Source organism: Tympanuchus pallidicinctus, unplaced genomic scaffold (assembly GCF_026119805.1).
Source record: "Tympanuchus pallidicinctus isolate F22 unplaced genomic scaffold, pur_lepc_1.0 scaffold12, whole genome shotgun sequence".
In the NCBI taxonomy this organism is placed as follows: Eukaryota; Metazoa; Chordata; class Aves; order Galliformes; family Phasianidae; genus Tympanuchus; species Tympanuchus pallidicinctus.
Window position 1 is genome coordinate 6,468,728 of NW_026294637.1, and position 14,586 is coordinate 6,483,313.

General features: G+C 42.7%; 1 protein-coding gene and 1 long non-coding RNA gene across 7 annotated transcripts in view; one reads left to right on the plus strand and one right to left on the minus strand.

The window, feature by feature from the left end:
- Nucleotides 1-1,592: 1,592 nt before the first annotated feature.
- On the minus strand, nt 1,593-6,384 carry LOC128075418 (uncharacterized). The gene is made up of 2 exons (XR_008203810.1): nt 5,568-6,384; nt 1,593-2,714 (listed from the first exon to the last, which is right to left on the minus strand). It is a non-coding gene; the product is annotated as an uncharacterized LOC128075418 (long non-coding RNA).
- Nucleotides 6,118-14,586, plus strand: part of AGBL1 (AGBL carboxypeptidase 1) — a 478,919-nt gene continuing 470,450 nt past the window's right edge. For 5 of the 6 annotated variants that reach the window (XR_008203809.1, XR_008203808.1, XM_052672165.1 and 2 more), the window contains exon 1: nt 6,439-6,615. Coding sequence is in view for 4 of the 6 variants with exons in the window: in XM_052672165.1 (XP_052528125.1) it covers nt 6,565-6,615 (51 nt within the window). In the remaining 2 variants the exon portion in view is untranslated. Of the gene's footprint in view, nt 6,214-6,438; nt 6,616-14,586 lie in introns of those variants that run through there. The other variant, XM_052672162.1, reaches the window with a different exon arrangement.

The window sequence follows — 14,586 nt, forward strand, 5'->3', positions numbered from 1 at the left end:
TTGCCGGGGTTGGAAAAATCATTGTTTCCCTTTATGAGCAATTGAAAAGCTTGATACAGGTATGTCTGCAGGCAAATAGAGAGGGCATTTTGTCCAGTAGAAACATTCACTGAGCTGCAAGTGGCAGAACAGGCCTTGCACTGTTGCCTGGAGACTTAAAAAATGCAATTAAGGCATCAGTGCCGTTAACTATTGCTTTATTATTTCATCCTCTTCCCTTGCTTCTTCAATGCATCCCTGCTGTTGTCCTTCAAAATGATGCTGGCATGATAGGATACTTGATGGGAGGTAGGATAGTCAGCCCCCACTGTGCGTGCAGTGTGCAGCAAGAGGGTTCAAAGTGGGAACATCTGACAGCAGTCGAATGGTTAAATGCATCTTTCTGAAGATAAGCTGTGTATGCGTGTTTAATATATGGCTGGCTTTTCATGAACTAGATTTAAATAAGAGCCCAACAAAGTATATTTCAGAATATTTGACAATCTGTCAGGGTATGAGAAGCATACATTCTACCTGACAAATGAAAGCTTTTATTCTTAGATGAAGGAAAGGACAGCATGGCATAAAGCCAGCATGTTTCCACTCCTGGTTTATGAAACAATTCAAGACAAAATTGTTCAACTGCTCAGAGTTTGATTTGACAAAACATTGTCCATTGTTATTCCGAAGGAGACCCAAGGCATGCAGAGGTCATGTGAAATCTGTTTGAGCCTAGCCAGCAAATGCAGTGTGTTTTCAAGCCTGGGTTAACATATTATTATGGCAGATCTCTTTATTTGATTCTATTAATGCCTTTACAAATGGTGTAGGCTTTAGTGATCTGGAAATAAAGAAGTGAGAGCATGCCTTTCTATAGGACCATGCCTCTCAGCATCTGCCAGAAAGGACAGTGACACAAGAAAATATCCTGTATCGTGTACTGACACAGAAGATAGCATAGCCACTGTAGCCTCTGATACACCATCCTTATGTCCTGTACATCCTATATCCTTGGTCATCATGCTGCTGCAAAAATGAACTGCTGCATGGCCCCAGATGATGCTCCCAGACCCTGCCACTGTGCAGGAAAAAAATGAAAGGTGGGATGGCAGGGATGTCTCAGAGGAGCAAAACTCTGATTAAGCCTGCTGTCCCCTTGTCTGCTGCAGGCACCATGTACAGTACCAGCCTCATATTAAACCAGTGTAAGACCAGCAATTTCCAGTGGTCAGTTTCTGACCCAGAAGATATTAACTTGCCATCCAGTGGCTGCAGAAGGTTTGGGCAGCTTCCAAAAGCATCTGAAAATGAATTTTCACATCACAACTTGTGTTTTCATTCCCATTTTAACCATTTCAGTGCTGTAGAAGAGTGATTACTTCATGTGAGGGGGGGTTGTTATTCAGAGAGGCAAACCTCTGCGTAGGCATTTATAAACAGAATATCATCTCCGCATGTATATTGCTCTGGTGATCACTTATGATAAGCATTGTGCTTGAACAAAAGGCAGGGAAAATGAAGGGTTGTTAGAGAAAAGAGCATCCAAATAATACTGCTACTGAGAAAAACCCAACAATATCTCCTCATTAAGATACATACACATTTCTTGGCTGTGTAATTTTGACAGGAGAGCTCATTTCTATATTTAATGTAAATGAAGCATGGACAGTTAACTGGGTATTTTACACCATGATATTTCAATTGTGTTTCATAAAACTCATGCTGGCCTTGGAATGAACAATTTATCCAATTAGGGTTTCTTTTTTCCATTTTTAATGGAATCTGGCTACTCTCTAATCTGTCTCACTGGTTTAAAAATTGAAATAATCCTATTAGAAACCAGGTGTGCAATGTGAGTGCAAAATTGGCATCATTTTTATGAGAATCAGGGAAAAAATATCCTCAGGTTATTCACAGGTTTCCACGCTGATTTTTGTTATTTAGGCTTTATTTAACGCTCATATCTAAAAACTGAATGATGTCTGCATTTCTTTGGTGTAGACTGTAGGTCAGAAATGTGAAGTTTGGCTGTGGCTGCTCACCTTTTTCTGGAGGTATTGATACCGGTCCTACAGTTGCTGTATTTAAGTCTTCCCTGGGCTAATTTTTATTTATCCTGTGAATTACTTTCAAATGCAATTCAGTGTTACATGAGTATCAACAGGCTGAATTCTGGTTTGGAATCCAAAGAAATGTGAAAATAATGCTGGGAATTTATATTTTGTATGGGATTCCCACTTTTAATTTACGAATCAATAATATTACAGTTGCTAACTATCTGACAGAGGGCTTCTGTCTTCCTCTCATCACTTCATTCACAAGGAAAATGTCCAGATTCTCTCATGCAGGGAGAGTTTTAACCTTTTATCATTCTAATGCAGTGTCATAGTTTAAAACATTTTTAATTTTTGTATGATGCTTTTGAATGAGGGTTTGCATATTTTATAGCTTTACAACGCGCCAACAAGGAAAACTTCAAAATTGCCTTTTACAGGCAGGGGAAATGTAGGTTTAGGTATAGGAACAAGTTTCTGTGGTTAGAATTCTACTTAGCACCAGCTGATCCATGTTAATGACTTCTGCATATGCTCATAAAATGGAATAATTGGACGGAGTGCTCTTTTAATGCAGGTAAAACCATCCTGCATTATTTTACCTTTGCTGTGGGCTAAAATACTGAGCACATATTTGCTGGAGATCAGGCGACATCTTTAACTTGTTTCTGTGTCTTCGCCCTGGGCACAAGAAAAGAAAATTACAGGTCACAGTTTGTACAGCAACTGCAGAGAGCCCAGGGGTCCTGCCTTTGAGCTTCTAGTGCCCTCTGTCCTCCCCCTAAGAACATTAACTCTGGCACTGGTAGGAAGCTGCAGTCATGAGTTTAATTTCCATTTTGTTTAAGGATCACATAAACCTGAGGGCACAGGGGAAACAACAGTGGCATCTATATGAACTTTAACAAGCTAATCATCAAGCTGGATTGACAGCGTAATATGAATAGATGGGAGAATGTTGATGCTTTACTCCTGGCATTTATCTCTGTGTAGGCTTCCTAACTTATTCAGCCTTAGTGTATTGAGTTAGGGGACCTCCTGTTCTTAGAAACTAACAACAGATTTGGAAATTCAACAGAAATCTGGAAGGAATGGCTATGAATGATGGCAAATAATTAGAGACCTCTGAGCTTCTTTTGCTTTGAATTTGTTTTCAAAGGGTTTTTGAAGTTACAACTTATGTTGCTGTAAACATCACTGTCACTTTTGGGGTCTTTCATTAGCATTTCTATTTGTTAATCTCCCTGCAAATTCAAATGCAAGTTCCCGAGCTTTGTGTTGTATGATGCTTTCTTGTAGTCTCTGGGCACAAATAAGTTAACTATCCTCAAACTCTAAACAACAGAAGACATGTCTTTTCCCCAAGCTATGCTGTTGGTATTCTTTTTCTCTTGCATTGCCATATGTGTGGTGAAATGTTTGCAATTGTTTCTAAAGCTTCTTCACATGGTAAAATAGCCAAATCGTTGAGCTGTGGTTAGGGCTTATGGAAAATGTGATCTGATAACAGGGGACAGCATTGTATTCAAGGCAGGACAGAAAGCTAACTACTCATCTGGCATCTCATGATGCAGCAGGGAGAGGTGATCATCTTGTGTTAATTACTAATCCCTGCAAGAGGATGGGGGATCTGGAAGTATGATCTGTTAGGAAAGGGGATCCAAGACATCCAGACTATGGTTTGCTTACATCCACCAGCTTTCACTGCCTTCTCAACATTCACACAGCGGGAATTAATAGTTTTACACAGCTCTAGCAGCAGATACAATTGTCACAAGAAAGAGAATGAAGCAACAGTGTGGAAGAGCTCCTTTAAACAGCTTCTAATTGTCTCTGATATAATTTTCTGTCAGCGCATTAATTTGTGTAAGACATAGTGTGCTGGCTCTGCTCATAAAACCCATTACCTACTGTCCTCTTTCCGAGACCATTTGAGGACATTGTTCCTGTACTCCCTTGGTTCTCTATCCTCTTTACATAATGGTCTGTTATTAGATTTTATTGTGTCCTGCTGATGTGAAAGAAACCTAAAGCCTTGCTTCAATGTCACTTGTCAAATGTGCTAACTCATATAAAGACTTCAAGACTGGCATTGGATATTTCCCTTGCCTCTAGGATTAATCTTTTTACAAGGCACAAATGGATCTGGAAAGTATGGTACACAGCATGCTCTTACTCCCTGCACCTCTTTCTACCAAACTTAACACCCCTCTAATATTAGAACTTTTTCTCCATTAAGGCCATCTGTGTTTCACAGTTGCTATACTCAACTGTATGATTTCATCTCTCTGTGTATTACCTAAGCTCTCAACTTTTAGGACCCATAGAGCCCAGCCAAACTCTTTCAGTTTAACTTAAGGTAGGTTTTCAGTGTATTTCCAGAGACCAGGGGAGCCAATGAGATAAGATGGACTGACACACAAGAAAAGTATAATGCCACTCTGCATTTAACTCTTTGGTATGCTGAAAGCAATAAAGCAATATGCCTGCAAAGGCTGGTCAAAATTCAGTGTTTTTCAGATAGAATGCCACCTCTACCTAAAATATGGTATCTCATGGAGTGCAGCATCATTTGCTGTTGTTCTTGTTGATATTAGTCTTTTCATTTAGAAAACTGAAATCTCTGAACCTGAATATGCATGGCAAATGAGGCTATATAACTTCTCTTCTTATTGCCTAACCAGGCAATAAGATACCTGTAGAGCATCTTATCCATCAATCAATAGTCTTCATAACATTCTCCATGAATGGACTGCTGTGATTCCATAATTATGCACAGGTATTTCAATTTGGTTAATTTTATATCTTGGTAGTGATGTCCTAGGATCCTGCTGGCAGACACAGAAACCAAGGAATGTCATGCTTGTATCACTTGTTCACACATTGCTGGGCTGAGCTGGAAAGGATTTATCTTAGCATCTGCCTAGAACACTTGGTCAATAACGGTTCTGCAGAGTGTAAGCATAATCACATGAAAATAGTCCCTGGCCAAGAGTGGAGTGGTTTATTCTTCATTTTACTGCTCCTCAGAAGATTAAGGCTTAGCTCCAATCTGTGATTGCTTTGCATCAGCAAAGAATTGTGTGCACACATTGACCATCTACCATGTTGCTTTGCAATGCTGAATCTGTAAGCATTTGTCTTTTGCCTTGAGACCAAGGCTGATGTTACTTCGTCAGCAATCTCTAATTATTCATTTAAAGAGGAAAGGCTCTTACTAGAAGGACTAAAGAGACCCACGCCAGAATAAAGTGCTTATTTGAAATGTAAAAGACTGAAAATAATGCTCACAAACTGGAAAGACAAGACCCAACCTTCATATCCTGCGTATCAAATAATAATCTCTACTGTCAGTGTACCAATCTCCCTCAAGTGATACCATCCCTGCAGTAAGAAAGCTGAGCTGAAATTTTTGCATCCCTGGGGAAAAAAAAAAAAAAAAAAAAAAAAAAAAAAAGTTTGTATTATGATGTTTTCACACTGAAAAAATGTCCCTGGAAAAACTTCACCTAGCTCTCCACTCATCTTTCTTACGTGCTCCTCCTTGCTTACCAAGTCCTTTGATATCATCCAGCTGAAGCTACATGTGGACTCTGTGCCCTCCTAAGAATCCAAGCTTCAACTACAACTGTACTCCAGCATGGTTCATGCACCAGGGAACAAACTCTGCTCTGAGCTACAATCCTTACATACATGAAGAGGTACATGTGAATCATTGTAGCAGCCCTTGGAGCAAACTGTCTCCCAAAACTGCACTTTGCAGGGGAAGAGAGGCCGCACAGGATGGAAGCACTCTCCTTCCCTGGGCTTTGCCACGCTGCAACGCAGTGCCCTCTGCATGCATTCCCTGCCCTGTGATTGCTTTGGGGCACTGTCCATGGCCTTCAGGGTTGCAACTGGAGAGAAGCGTCGCAGTTGGAAGCTCAAAACTCTCTGTGAGCCTCAGTGATACCACTCCACCTGTCCCTCATGCTGGGTTATCTTCCGTTCGTTGTCAGCGCTCGTTAAGACTGAGGGCATCTCTCTCGCTCACTCTGCCTTCTCAACATCTCCGGTTTCACAGGAGCAGAGTCAAACAGAGCCAAATCCACGCAGGGTCTGGAACGGATCAGCTGGGAATGCCTGTCAGGCCTGTCAGGCAGCCAGTGAGCTCCCTCCCTTCTCGCTGGCTTTCTTTGAGGTTTGTAGCTCTTCTGCTTTCTTGTTGCTATTGCCACCCTCCCCACACTCCCCCTTGCCACACACCAAGCACCCAGACCTTTACTGAGCACTTTACTTAATCCCTAAGATTCTTTATATAGGGATTAATCTTCTCGTCACAGTGGGAGAGCTCGGCGGGAGGGGGTACATTTATCTCTCCTGCTGAGGTCTAGAGTTGCATTGCTGTGATTATTGGTGGTAGCAGTGTGCGTGTGTCTGGGGATCTGTGTTTAGCTTCTTCGTTTCTTAAACAGCACAGGGGCAGCAGCCAGGCACGCTTTCTGGCTGCATTGTTTGCTGCTAGCGAGAGAGATTGTGAGTGGGGAGCAGCATGGCAGAACAAGAAGCCAGTGGCTTGAAAGTCCTTCTTTCCACCCTCCAGGTAAGAACGGCTTGAACTAATGAGAGAGGTGCTTGGGCTTGTTTTCCTCTTTAGTTCACCAGCAGTGACTTGTTGAGCTTAGTTTGTTCTTAGGAGCTCCCTGCTGGCTTGTCTCTAAAAGCATCAGCACACAGGAGTCCTGACCTGCACCTCCCACCCTAAAGCACCTTTATGAAACGAAGTTTCACTATCCGAAGACAAACGCTAGCAGTTACTGCTATGCATCAATCACCAAGCCCTGTCTGCAGTGCCTCGGCTTCTGCAATCTTGCTGTGTGCAGCAGGGGAATGAGGGAGGTGTGAGGAATCGGCTGCTTTGCGATGAATGGGACCTGACAGCACTGTCAGTCTGTGAGCGAGGCGAGCTGCAGCAGCGTGCAGCACTGCTCCGAGCGCCGTGGAGAATGAGTAAACAGATCTGCCTGGAGGCTGCAAGTTCCTCCCTGTCAAACTTACTTCACCAAGACCCCAAAGCACTCTCAGGAAAGCAGCAAGACCTCCCTTGGGCTTGGTGAGATGTGGAGTGCTCAGCAAATGTCCCCGAGGAGCAGAGGGGAGGGAAATGTTCCACTCCAGGATCACACTTGGTGGACAGGAGAAGTATTTCTTCCTTTGTCTGTAGGGTATCCCCTTGGTTCTCTTTTCTCCCAGCATGTATGTGCTCCTTGTGGTCTCACAGGAGAGGAGGCATGACCCACTCTATGAAATGAGATGCGTGCTTTGGAAGGGAACCTATGCATTCATGAGATACTGTTATGTCATGAGTGGTGGGTGGGAATTGTTCTGCCAGGACAAGTTGCTTGTGCAGAAAACAGCTTTTAGACTAGTTTTCACTAGTTTATGGTGAAATTCCAATTGTCTGCATTTCTAAGGTGCCCTCATCTGGGTCAGAGCCCCACGGGGACAAGAGTTTGGGGCAGTGTGCGCTACAGGATCTTTACATCTGGGGCAGCAGCATCCTCTGACAGCTTTATGCATCACCAAAACCTTGCACTACTGCATGCACAGGAGCAGAAAATAAGGAGCACATTGTGTGAAACAGACTTACCTCCTGGATCAGCCCAAGAGCTCATGTCCCTCAGCCCTGTGTTTCTGAAGGTTTTTGTGACCCATCAGAAATGTGTATAGAAGGTCGTAAAACCCCATGGTACGTACTTGGCTCCAGAACCATAGCTGCACACAGTGATCAGCCTTGACATCTTTATCCAAGCTTGTGTAACTGTCAACAACTTTTATTTCTCATAACATTGCCAAACTCTGGTTTGCCTTCCATGGCACCCTGTGGCGATGAGTTCTGCAGAAGAATGGGCACACATGAAAGTTGTTTACTGTTCTTTTTTATGGCAGTGTAACTTGCCTGCCCCTGTTGCTCTTTCAGCATATGTAATGCATGTTTTGCATTAGATCGTGTTTTTGCCACATCCAGGTTACAGTTTGTTACTTTGGATAACTCAGAACTGAGTGTACATCTCCTGTTTCTTCTTATACTTTCTAACGCTAACAGTCCTGGTGCTCTGTGCATAATCTGGGGACAGAAAGGCACAGGAACAAATTGGGATCTGTGACTTAATATATGTGATTGATTAACAAAGCTGCATGGAAGAGGATGAACCTAGAACCAAGTGAAAGAGTTGGCAAAACTGCAAGGGTATTGGCAAAAATGCAAGGCTGCTGAGCGTTCAACCACAGCATTACAAAATCTAACCTTAGTACAGCAACCTTTTTTCCAAAAAATTCATATTCACTTAAAGAAGAGCGACGGGCTTTCTCTCATTTGTTGTGATTCCTCTCCTCCTCTCTTGCCTTCAGCCAAAACTTTATCAGTGAATCTCTCCAATGCCATCACCTGTCCCAGGTACACAAACTCAGAGATAAAAAGGACCTTTGCTAGTCACAGTCTAGAAGCGCTGTCCTGGGAAATAATGACTTTTGTTGACATTTGCATTTGCTGATATGATCTCTCCACACTTTTTATTTTCTCCAACAGCTGTCCAAAACACAGTGGCTTTGTTTTTGTGTCCTGCCAAATTGCCAGTGCTAGTTCATATTATTTTATTGGGCATGAAGAACATATCTGCTGAGTACAGCAGGATGTTCTGCAGGACAGTATTACTGTGTATTTTCCCTTTGTTTTATCACGTAAGTCTCGTTTGTTTACAGAAAGCTTTCAGCTGGAGCATGAGGGAACATTCACCCACCAAGCTGCTCTTTACAGACCTCAGAACAAAAACAGCCTTGTTCCTTCAGTCACACACTGACAACTAGTTTTCTATCTTACTTCCAAGCACTGGCATGGATCATTCTTCCCAATCTGAGGAATGTATCCACCTGAGAAATGCTCTATCACCTTCAGCTGAGAGAGCAATCCAGTTTGTGTCCTCCTGGCACAGACTCCTGGTCTCACAACCTGGCTTTGGTAAGGATGGTCTCACGCAGACCAAAACTCTTAGAACTGTTGACACTGTGCACTTTGTCACAGAATTCCTGCTCCAGTCAAAGAAAGAAACGCATTTGGTTTTTTGAGTTCTTCAGAACTGTTAACAGAGCAAAAAGGGAACATGATCCTCCAATGACAGCAGAAACTCATGGAGCATGACTCGTTACAGATGTTCTGAAAAGTGACAAGGTGAAAAGCAAAAAACTGCTTTTAAAGCGCGGCTGCATTTTGTCACTGAAAAGTCACTGCAGGGAAGACGTGACATTTCAGATCCCTAGGTAAGAAGTGCTTCACTGCTTACAAGGTACAGCTTTCAAATGTGAGTTTCAGGTTTAAGAAAAACCTCTCCCTTTTTCACAGGTTTTGTATCAGTATTGCAGTGCCAAACCATTAGGTACTTTCTGTTATTTCTTATTTTGCTTTTAACCCTGATACTTTCTTCTTTGGTCTCTCTTCTTGACTCTCCCTATCCCACCTGCTCCTACAGTTATCCCATTCGTCTCTCATAACCTACACCAAGCCTGGGCTGGTTACTGCTCTTCACTCTACTCTCCAGTCAGACCTTGCTAAAAATCAGCATCGTCTCCACGTACAGCTTATGTTCAGGGGAAAAACTCTGATGTTTTGCAGGCAGCCTCCTTAAAACTAAATCCCAGACAGATTTGGGTTTAGATCCCCTATTTATTGTAATGCCTAAAGGAGGTATGCGGGCATTGATTTAAAAAAAAAACGAACTATCAGTGGTTAAGTAGAACAATACAAAATGCAGCATCTTTTGTTGCATCCCAGATTATTGAATCATTTGTGATTTTAGAGCATCCGTGTTCATACTGCTGGTTATCCCAGCTTCATCTCACTCGTCCTCCAGATGCACGCTAAGTAAGCAACATTTTGATTCTTCCTCTGCTTTCTCCCTGCTCTTTTCCTTGCTTGCCAGGCCGAGATATGAGCCTGCCTTGGTTACTCCTGAGAACATCTCCTTATTGCATGGCAGTGTGCACTGTGTTGCCTGAGGAGTCCCAGATTTCCTGTTGGCTCTCAGCACAGTGTTCACATGTTTCCCAAAGCCACACTGTCTGCGTGCATATTCCACTAAGCTGGCAACCCTTGGGGCTGTTGGCAGATCTTTGGCTCATACTAAACCCTACTGTGCTGGACTGCAAAGGTTTCTGAATGTTATGGTTCAAAAGGAAAGAGGTGAAAATCTTATGTATCCACGAGGATGTGATCTGTGTAAAGGGATTCCTGTCTGAATGACTGTGGTGCCCAGCAGGGAAGAGATGCAGGATTCACTGTTTGCTAACTTGAATCTCTCTGTTCCATTCGCTGCTTCTTCCGAGCTGTTTTGCTGGCTGGCTGACAAGGCAGTTCTATTGTTATCCTAAAGTCAAGTGGGAAGATATCTGTGCTGCTCCAGTGACAATGAATATAAATGCATTTTGCAAAATGCTTTTGTCTCCTCTGCATCCTTGCACTTTTGCCATCAGCAGAGCAGCTGAGATTCCTGGGACTGAGCAAAATGGATGTAAAACACCAGGAACTTCTCAGCAAGCAGAACACCTGCTGGTTTGCACAGGAGGTGGGAGAGTTTGGAGATCTGTTCTGTATTTTTGGGAAGCAGCTTGGCATGCCAGGGGTTAGTTGAATACTCTTATAGGGAAGAAAAACTCAGCTCAAAACCAGATGGTCATTTTCATGTGGTTCATTAACTGTGTTTTATTGAGATTGTTATACCTAAAGTAAACAGCAGTGGATTTAGTGTTCTCCTATTCCTTACAAAAAATATTCTATCTTTGGAGCAGAAAAAGCAGTGCAGTTAGATCAATGAGGCACTTGGATATGGTGTTCCAAGGAAAATCCATCGTAGGGAAACACTGGATGTTCTGTCAGTACTCTCCCATCTCTAATGCCAAAGTAGCATTGTATGGGAATTGCTAAGTCATGGTCTGAGCCAATGATTGAGCACCTGGTGGAGGGACACAGCCAGCCCTGGAAACACAGGTGAAAGCAATTCCTGGTTCCACCCCTCCCTAAGCCTCATTTAAGGGCTGGCTGCCATAAAGGAAGGGTCTCTATCTGCAGGTCCTTCCTTTTGGAGTATTTGGTGAGTCCTCCTCTTTGGGATGGGTAAGCAAATCCTTTTTTTCTTTAACTGCATTGTGACCATCCCCCTTTTTTTCGGATAATTGAGAACTGATTATCTGCTATTGCTTTTGCATAAAGACATAGGTTGCATATGCTCATTTTTTAAAGAAGAAATACTCTTCTGCAGGCAATTCTACAGAGGTTCTCTAAACCAGTATCACAGCTTTCAGAGTCACTGCTTGTTCTTTTTGCCTCGGCTATCACATTGTCTCTGTCTAAGGAGAACCTAAAGGTAATTCAGAGCACTTCTTGGCTCACCACCGTGGGGCACTGCTGAGTAGGAGGAGACCTTGCACCATCAAGAGAGAAAGGAGGCAACATCTGGGCATCAACCCCAAATTCCTACAAGGCCATGGAAGACATATCAACATTTGGCATTCTTGTCAGTGCAGAACACTGAAAGCCCTCAGAGGCAGCTGAGGCACGTTTTGGGCTTTGCTGAAACCCTTCCACCAGCTGAGCTCAGACCAAGCTTTTGTTCTGTTCTCAGGCTGGCTGCAGCTGTTTCTCTGAGCATGCTGCCAGCTCCTCTGACAGTGCTTTCAGTTGGGCTCTTCAGAGTTCCCTGTGACTGCGTTAATGAAAATGTAGGACCTTGAGGTGTAAAATCTACCCAGAGGCTGATCAGAGCACCAATAGCTGCAGCTGGGATGAGCAGGAAAGCGCATTGTATTCTGGCCCCAGAAATCTGAACAGAACTTCCTCTGCCAAGGAAGAAAAGTCAGCTTCAGTCTGTCCTTTCCTGGAGACCCTCTGGCTCTCTTGCTGTAGAAATGCAAATGTGGTGGGATAGTTTTGTCACTCAATCACTTGAATGCAGGGCTGAAGAAGTGGGTTACATCCCAATGCATCTGGCTTAATCACGTGTTAAATTGCTAATAATCCCACTGTGCCTCCCATTGGTGTTAGAGAAGATCAGGCAATTAATAGTTGAAGAAAAAAAAAAAGTGAAGTTTTGCTGAAATAATGATTCAAACAGAAGTGAATCAATAATTCTGTTTCAGTATGGGGCTTGGGTTGAGCACAATAAATAATGTACAGAACCACATGTTAAATGTTGAGGACAAAGAGCAATGCAGGGTGATTGTAAGGGAAGCGTGCACTGCTCATGCAGGAGCAGGGATTTTGTGAAATAAAACAAGTTACTGTGTAATAATAAATAATATAAAAAATGCCAGGGGGCCAAGTGAGGTGACACAAGCAATTTAAAAGCCGTGCTTCTCAACCTGACTTTGCACCTATGGTCAACTGTTTATATGTAGTATAATGGTGTGCTATACAACAGTGAGCAGCTCTATATTGTATTTTGTATTTATATTTTATATTATTTGGACAGCTGCAGCATTATGGACACGCACATTAAACTACATTATGTAAGAAAGTAAATGCATTTGTTTAAGGCATACTTAGCTTTCACATATGATTTAAAAATATTCAAATAATTTGATTTCCTATTTGTAAGTCACAGATATTGTTGGTGGTTACTGTGCTTCCATGGCTGTTTTGTATGCCTAATATTAATACACTACATCAATATCTTTGTGTCAATGGAAAATTTCCACTTTCACCTTCTCTTGGGCTTCAATAGTTTCCCTCTGTGAAATACATGAAAAGAGTTGTTTTCATACAGAGAGATGTTTGTTTGAATAGATCTTGCTTATGTTTCTTTATATAGCATAATCTTATTTCCAGTGTATTATGCTACTTTGTGCTGTAATGATTTGGCAATCCTTTTCACGCACTTTTTCTCTCCTATGCATTGGAGTAGTCCTCTTGGCTTTATCTGTAATGGGAAAATATGTCTGTGGTAGAAAATGCATTCGTGGGCATCTCTGAATGACAGTTTATTACATTACACTTAGCAGAGAGTCCTAGAAGGTTGTATCGAAAAATGGATGGGCTGATATTGGTTAACTTTAGCAGCGTCTTGTAACACCAGCAGTTTCATGGGTGTGCATTAACAGGGAGAACAACACCTCCAGGAGTTTAAGAGAAGGGGGTGGATTTTGTGCTGCTCATCCTGAGATAGCAGGGCTGAAAACTGCCCCTGGAGATGTCCCTGTCATAGGGACGCTGGTTTTGTGAGATCGCTCCTGTTTGTGTCAGGATGGGTAACACAGCACATATCTTCACTATGCTCATGAGAAAATCAGAGGGAGAATTTGTACTTCTGAGGGAAGAGAAGGTGAAAGCCCCCTTTTTTTTTTTTTTCCTCTTTTTCCTGAAGAGCCCAGGGAAAGTACAGAACTGAGGTGATTCTTGCCACTTGCTCCTTATGAAATTAGCCATGCTCCTTGTTGGGGGGAAGGTGACCCTTTGCTGTGTTAGGGTTGTTGTATGGCTTTCCTGTCTTTGTGAATCCCCTATGTGCAAACACACTGATCACCCATATTTGCTGTTGTGCCATGCCAGACTTTAGCACCATGACTACATTCTTCTCACCAGACCTGGATGTAAAATAATTCCCTGTTGCTGTTAATAAATGCTTGTCTCATCGATAGTCTGTTTGCACCTGTTGGCCTACAGAGCCTGATGTGCTATAGGATACAAACCCTGTTCCACAAGCTGAAGCCATTTGGCGTGCTGAGCTCACTGCTCCTCTCCACAGGGGAAGGGACTTCAATTCTTGATCAGAACAGGCTGTTTTGGGCTGCTGAGGGAGATTAGGGCCAGAACAAGATTGGAAAGTGGTGGGATGCACTCCTTGATAGGGGCCTATGATCTTCTCCAGGGATACCCTGATGGTGTAAGGCAATCTCACCTGACTGTTCTTCTGCTCCCCACTGACAAAAATGAAGTTTGACACAGAAAGTGGGGAATGAGTGTTAGCAAGAAGCCATACAGTTTGCTCTTGTACAGCTCGAGGTGTGAATGTCCAGCACAGTTGACAGGAGTGAGTCCTCAGTGCCTACAGTCCTGTAAACTGTGTGCATCAGAAGGAATGCGTGCTTTTATTTCAGAAAAGGCAGTTAATTTAAAGCTCCTATTGAAGCAAGAATATGAATCAATGAAAGTGCAACAAATTCACATCCATGACTCGGTGTTTCCTGCTGATCCGTTGTACTGTTAGGGCTTTTGTTTTACTGGATGGAGACCTGCCATATTATTAAGAAATTAAGGTTTTTAGAAGTAAAAAATTTGTCATTTGTTTCATGTCTCCTGGAAAGGACAAAGGTAATAGAATAGAGACCCTTCTGCCCACAGGCAGTACTAAGCTACGCAGAAGAGAATGAATGTTTTGCGCTGGGTATTGATTGACAGAATAACATCTGCTCAACAAGAAATTCCCTGGGCAAAGTGATACCTCCTTCCCTTAGGGGATTTGGAGAGCAAGGCTGTCACTTTTTTTTTTGTGTGTGTGTGATTTCTTTTCTGGGAGGAACACAGCTT